Here is a 7,445-nt window from a genome sequence, read left to right on the forward strand (position 1 = left end):
TCTCTGTAATTGGTTTCCATATTCTTTCGGGTAAGCCACGAAATGCAATAGGAACTAAATTTTCCATGAAAACATGGCAATCATGACTTTTCATACCCACCAATTTTCCTTCTACCACATCTACACGCTTACCCAAGTTGGACGCATACCCCTCGGGCATCCTCAAACTCTATATCCACTCACAAATCTTTCGTTTATCCTCCAAAGTGAATGTATAACTGGCCTTTGGCATGGCGATCTTATTTTTGTTTTTTGATTGTTGTAGGTTCAATTCTGGTCGCCTACAATATTCCATTAAGTCCTTCCTAGCCTTTATGTTATATTTTGTCTTGTCCCTAACATCCATCACTGTATTAAACAGATTATCAAAATAATTCTTTTCAATATGCATGACATCAAGATTATGTCGGAGAGATTATGCTTCCAATAAGGTAACTCCCAGAATATGCTCTGTTTCGTCCAATTATGCTCAACCCCATATCCATTTAATCTAGAAGGTGGAGTTTCTGTCACCTTAGGCAAGTCCCTAACCCTCTCCCAAATTTGCTCCCCTGACAATGTTGGCGGTGGTAAGTCATGTTCAGTTTTATTCTTCCTAAACTCATGATCCATTGGTAAGAACTGACGGTGACAATCAAACCATGAATTCTTGCCCATGTGTTTTAAAGTGCACGATTTAGTTTTTTCCATACAACAAGGACAAGCTAATTTGCCAGCAGTCATCCACCCTGACAACATTCCATAGGCATCATTAATAGTCCACATAAGAGCAGCACGCATGTTGAAGTTTTGTTTGGTTGATATGTCGTATGTTAAAACACCTTCGTGCCACAAAGCCTGTAACTCGTGAATCAAAGGCTGCAAATATACATCAATCAAACTTTTTGGATTACGTGGACCCGGGACAATGCAAGTTAGGAACAAATATGGACTTGTCATACACATCTCAGGTGGAAGATTATACGGTGTGACAAAGACTGGCCAACATGAATATGGTGCAGCTGAGACAGAAAATGGTGTGAATCCATCAGCACACAAACCCAATCGAATATTCCTTGGTTCATTAGCAAAATCCGGAAACGTTCTATCGAAATGCTTCCATGCTTCTCCATCTGATGGATGACATAATACACCGGGTGGCCTTCTATTTTCATAGTGCCATCTCATATGAGGAGCAGAACTCAGTGATGCATACAACCTCTTTAACCTTGGTATAAGAGGTAAATAATGCATCGACTTAACTGCAACCCTCTTACCGCTGGCAAGCTGTTTAAAACGAGATATTCCACAAACTTTGCAATTCTCTAAATCTGCATTATCCCTATAATACAACATGCAACCTTTTTTACAACAATCAATTTTCATAGACGAGAGACCTAATTTGGAAACCAATTTTTTTGCTTTATAGTAATCATCGGGTATGTCTAAGTTCGGATTAAGTTCTTTCATAAGCTCAATCATAGCGTTCATGCCAGCTATAGAAATATTCGCATCCGATTTAATACTTAGCAATTTAACGGCAACAGACAATGCAGAGTGTGACATGCCTTCGCAAAATGGACGACTAGCAGACTCTAATTGTGCATAAAAACGTTGTGCCTCTTCATTGGGAGGTTGATCAACAGGTTGTTGGTTGTTACCCTCATTGTACATCCCAAGAGCATCCATAACCATTTCATGCAATCCAGGATCTTGACTCCTTTCACCAGCAACAAAATTATGATTGCAAATATTACCAGCACTACCCTCAATTTCTCCATGACTAGTCCAAACATAATAGTCGTCCATAAAACCCTTACTACAAAGATCAGCCCTAACATCCTCAGGTTTTAACCACTTTATACAATTGCAATCTGCACAAGGACACCTAATTGTCTCATCCTTTTGACAAAATAAATTTGCTTGATTAATAAACCCCTCAACGCCTTGTTTAAATTCATCCCTCAACCCCCGTCGATTAGGTAACACCCTATCATACATCCATCTACGATGTTCATTGTCCATCTATATGTACAAATAACAAATCCATATGAATAGTTTAAGATGCATAGAGTAATTCTACATCTAGTACACAACTTTAGTGATGTAGTAAATAAACCAGATTCGATATACAATTTCATGCATACTTAATATTTAAAAGATTACGTGATGAAGAGTTGACATACTATTTTCAAAATAGATGATCCTTCCATTTCAAAATAAATAGTGTTTTAGGATTTTCATTTTGTTTAAAAATAAGTTGTTCTTTAGAATTTCAAAGAGGAAATTGATTTTATTCTTCCAAATTAAAAACAAGGGGCTTGGGGGAAGATCTCATAGAAAAGCTTCTAAATACCACAGTACACAAACAACAAATGCTTCAATCAAAACTAGTCCGATAAATAATATGAATCCTCGCTATCCTTTTCCCTCTATTTGGACCTTCTAGAAAGAAAACCAAACCCTATGGCAATTTAAAGCTAAGCCAAAAAAAAACCAGCAGATCTGAAAATACTCTCACAAAAAAAACCCCAAATCAGAATTCATTCAGCATAAGCCTAAAATGTTTGAAAATTATATCTTTGCACATAGAAAAGAGGAAATTTAAGCAACATATGAAATCAAGATATTTCCTATTAAAATCTAGAAAGATGAATAATTTTAAGCTGAGAAATTCCTTCAAAATAATTGCAGTAATTAATGACTTCAAATAATAAACCTTACCTCTTCAAGAATATAGAAAAAACCCTAACTTTGTCTCCACTTTGAAATTGCAAAGTCAATTTTTTTGCTTTGTGTTCACTATTGCTTCCAATTCAACAAATTGGGTATCGTCTACCCTATATTCTCAAACTAATTCATGTCTCTTAGCTTTCCTCTGTTCGTGATTGAAGTGGCGCCGTTGAGAATTTTGCCTGTGATTGAAGTGGCGTCGTTGAGAAGAGAGCAGCACATAAGATAAGAATTTTGCCTGTGATTCTACGTATTCCTCATTCTCTGCAGTCCTCCGAATGAATGACCATTCCATTTGGCTAGGTTAAAAGTGCTCTATTTTTCTTTTGGCTAAAATAAATGGCGCCTAAGTTTCCCGCTGTTGTTTTTTTCCCCCAACTTTTTTCAGCTCCACTTATGTTCTAGCGCCTAAGTTTCTTTTATTCTAGCCTTAGTTTTTTTTTTTTAACACAAATGGGGATGGGTAATGGAATATATATACTCTCTCCGTTTCAATTTATGTGAACCCATTTGACTTTGTACGAAATTTTAAAAAATAGAGAAAGCTTTTAAACTTGTGATGTTAAATGAGTCACATATATTTTGTGTGGTTATAAATCATTGCATAAAGGTAAATTGTTTCCAATTATACAAAGAGATCATTCTTTTTGGCACGGACTAATAAAAAAATAAGTTCACATAAATTGAAACGGAGGGGGTATTAAACTATTTATAATCTTTGAGATAATAAGTAAATAAAAATATTAAATTTAGATAATAACCATCAAATTTTGTAGAAAACTTGCAAAACAATTTACTTTTAAAAAATTGATAACTCAAATTAGCCTATTTTAGATCGAATCACCAGTTGAATAACATTTTAACTTAACAAAAGATATATTATATATTTGTGAAGACAAAATTGAGATTGTTTTAATAAAAGATGAATTTATTATAAAAGAGTGAAAATAAAATTTTGTTTGGGAATGTAAAACCAAATTATCTCCAAACAAATCAAGAATGACTAAACTTATACAATTTTTTTCATAATATTGTTTTCTCAAAATAACTAAGGCCTCATTTGTTTATATGAAAATTAAGACGTCAAAATTTAAACGCATATCTTAATATTTAAGATATGCATTAAGAATTATATGTCTGAATCTAAATACACATATGAATACTAAGATATTGTGTTAAGGTCTGAATACTACATTATTAAGAGTTAAGACAGTTTGCTTTACAATATCTGAATGTGTAAAATATGTCTTTATTTTAAAACAATTAGTATGAAATTTAATACAATACAAAATGAATCCAATATGTTATCAATAAAATATTTTTTAAAATATTATATGAAGGCTGGTGTGGTGGCAATACTAGAGGTGGTCTTGTAGGTGTCAACTGAAGATGGTGTCGGCTAATGGTGGTATTGTAGGTAGTAGCTAGTTGTAATGAATGCTGGTAGTAGTTGGTGGTGGTGATTGATAGTGATAGCTAATAATGTTGGTAAATGACGACGGTGATTGACGACACATAGTGGTGAAGGATGACAGTGATAGACGATATATAGTGGTGACTGATTGTGGTGATTGCAGGTAGTCATGAACGATGGTGTGTTGTAAAAATGGTGGTTGGTGGTGATGATTGTAAATAGTGACTAGTGGCATTGTACGTTGATTATAGTAATTGATAATGGCAGTGGTTGTGAGTAGTGACAGTTAATAATGGTAGGCAGTGACAATAATTGATAATGATGGGAGATATCGTAATGGTAGCGATAATTAAATGGAGGAAACGATGAGCTGCCATCTTTGTAGAATTTTTTTAATCGACATTTTAATGATATTAAGACTTTGTTACAGATCTTTAATAATCATTCGGACTCATTAAGTAGTTGTAACATAATAGATTAATATCACAAATACAATTTCACGTACTGTAATTATTGACGTACACGCTAATCAATCAATAATATTTCTTAAAGATACCACTCATGCACTATATACTACTTAGTGTAATTATCGATTTATATGTTAATCAATCGGTATTACTTAAGAATACCACTAATATACTTCTACTTACTAGAATTATTATATAATAGACTTATCAACCACTAACATTACTAAACAATACTTCTAATACAACGCACTTTAACCATTGTCAATTTATAAGCTAAACAATCATTAACTTTTATTAAGGATGCCAATAAGAACACTTCTATTTATACTATCACTTTTTAAACTTATCACTTATAACATTCTTTAGAGTGCTATAACTATACACTTTTACTCGGTACAATAAATAAGTGGTACTAGTTAATTTTTTTATGATAAGTCTAGAAATGTAATATAACTGAAAAAAGAAAAAAAAAACTTTAAACAATTACCGAGGGACTTACCAATTGACACCATCGCTATTTTTTATTTAAAAAATATAAAATAATTATTTATTAAATACTCAATTTTACATATTTAATTTACCAAGAGACGTCCCTCGGTAATTTCAAAAAGAAAAGTCAAAATAATTATATCTACTCTATCGAGAGACTCCCTCGGTAAATTTTATTTAATTTTCATTTATTTTTTATTAACATAATGATGGTGTCCCTCGGTACAGAAAAAAAGAAATTCAAAATATTTATATTTATATTACCGAGGGTCTCTCTCGAAAATTTTAATTTTTTTTTTATTATGTACCGATAGAGTCCCTCGGTATAGTCAATTAAATGTTGACTTTAAAAAAGTCAAATAATTTACCGAGGGATGTCCCTCGGTATCTTTAAAAAACAATTAAAAATTAAAATATTTGACTTTTCCGAGGGACGCCGTGGCAAAGTACCTCGGAATAGTGACATCAAATTTGTCCCTCGGTAACCCGCGTAGGTAAATAGCTTGTTTTTAGTAGTGATATAAACTCTGATCCACTCGGGCAACACAATACATACAATTTGGGAACAATATGGCAGAAGACAACGTGCAAAACAGAGTAATAGCCAAATGATAATAACGGGAAAATTAGCAGCCAAACAATGAAATGTATAAAAATAAATTGCCTTAAAACCAAGCCATATGCTAAGAAAAGGAGTGTAGAAAGGTACGAGAATAGAAACCGACTCAGGAAGAAGCAGGAGAGGAAAAAGAGGGAACAAAAGTCTGTAAGCGCCAGTCAATGCTCTCACTGTTGGTGCGCTGATCTTGCAGCATCTGATCACGAAGAATATCAATCTTTTGTTGGAATTGTGCATTCATATCTTGTAGACGTTCAATTTCAGCTGGCATCTTTCGAAGCACTCGAGAGACCCAATTCCTGTGACCTTTTAGCCTTTGCAAGTTCCCGAGTTTAAAGAAACTCTGAGCTCGTTGGGATTGTTGACACCCAATTTTGTCCCTCCTTTATTTAATTTTATTCACTCGGGCGTCTAAATTTACTGACGAGCTAAATACTTTATTTTCACTATTATTATTTTCGCTACTTTTATTTTTCAACATTACGAGCATTACTTTATCACAAATTTTAAATGTTCGTCATCGTTTCATTTTCGGGTTTGGACTCGTTAAATTAATTACAAGACAACACTTTGTAAAATCCTTATTTTTCTACACATTAATTATTATTTGCCTTCACATAGTATATATTGTACTAGTTGTTAAATTAAAAGCCCAAAAAATAATTAAATAGAGGAGGAAAGACCAACAATTTCAGCCAAATAAATGGCCCAAATAATCAACCCACACGTTTTAATCCAACCAGTCCATGTCTTCAACAGACTAGCCCACATTATTCCCCTACCCAAAAACAATTCAGCCCATTACACATTTTAAACCCGACCCGGTCCAACCCATTTCCCCTTCACCCTTTAACCTAATCCCTAATCCCTTTCTCTTACTCTTTTCCCTTCACCCGCCGCCCCTCACTCTTTCCTCTCTCATCTCTCTCGTCTCACCTCCGCTCTCCCTCTCACGCTCTCTCCCACTCTCCCCTGTCCCCCACGTTCTCTGCCATCTCCACTTCCCGTTGTTCCCCACTACGCTCCTCTCATTCTCACTCTATAAATTTAGAAGGATTACTCAGTTGAAAGGAGGGATTTCTCAGGTTTTGGGAGGATACACAAGTTTCCTGTCCTCAAGTCTTAAGCTTCCTTTCTACTTTAGTCTTGATTTTATGTTAAAATCAGAAAAAAACCTTCTGTTGAAATTATAAGATTTGGGACTGAAATCCTCATCGAAAGATAGCCTCGTTCTGAAAAATAGCCACATATTACTCTATTTTCACTTTCCAATCTGAAGCTTTAGTTACTTTAATCGATTTCGAGCTCGTCGTGTTCGAGTAGATTCGAGGCCTCGACGCCCCACTTCACTGTACCACAAAAAGGTAATATCGTCTGTTGTTTAGTTTCTTTAGCTGATAATGTTGTGTTGAAATCATGTTTGGACTTGAAACTGTGTATGTTCTGTTGATGTTCAGTATTTCCAATTGGTTTCTTAATTCTGCGTTTTTGTGTTATTTAGAGTTCAACATGGCTTAATCGATTTTATAAGCGTCGTAGCTTTACTTTGCCTTGGTCTGTGAATTGTGAAGCATGATTTATTCTGATTATTGAGCATTTGAAATGGTTTCACATGTAATATTATGAGACTTATTGTTTTAGTCGTTAGTTTCTATTTTAGTTAAAATCCCAGCTTATTTCTGTTTTCTTTGTAGTAATTATGTAGTTTCTTTGTTATCCTGTTATTTGCTTGATGTTTGGGTGC

General features: G+C 34.1%; 1 protein-coding gene across 1 annotated transcript; it reads right to left on the reverse strand.

The window, feature by feature from the left end:
• Window positions 1-345: 345 nt before the first annotated feature.
• On the reverse strand, window positions 346-2,004 carry LOC132616120 (uncharacterized). The gene has a single exon (XM_060330719.1). The coding sequence runs from the start codon at window positions 2,002-2,004 to the stop codon at window positions 346-348; it is 1,659 nt and encodes a 552-aa protein (XP_060186702.1).
• Between the last annotated feature and the right edge of the window lie 5,441 nt (window positions 2,005-7,445).

This window comes from Lycium barbarum, chromosome 1 (assembly GCF_019175385.1).
Source record: "Lycium barbarum isolate Lr01 chromosome 1, ASM1917538v2, whole genome shotgun sequence".
NCBI lineage: Eukaryota > Viridiplantae > Streptophyta > Magnoliopsida > Solanales > Solanaceae > Lycium > Lycium barbarum.

Coding starts and splice junctions, on each gene's coding strand:
- LOC132616120 (XM_060330719.1), bottom strand. CDS start 2,004: ATGGACAATGAACATCGTAGATGGATGTATGATAGGGTGTTACCTAAT.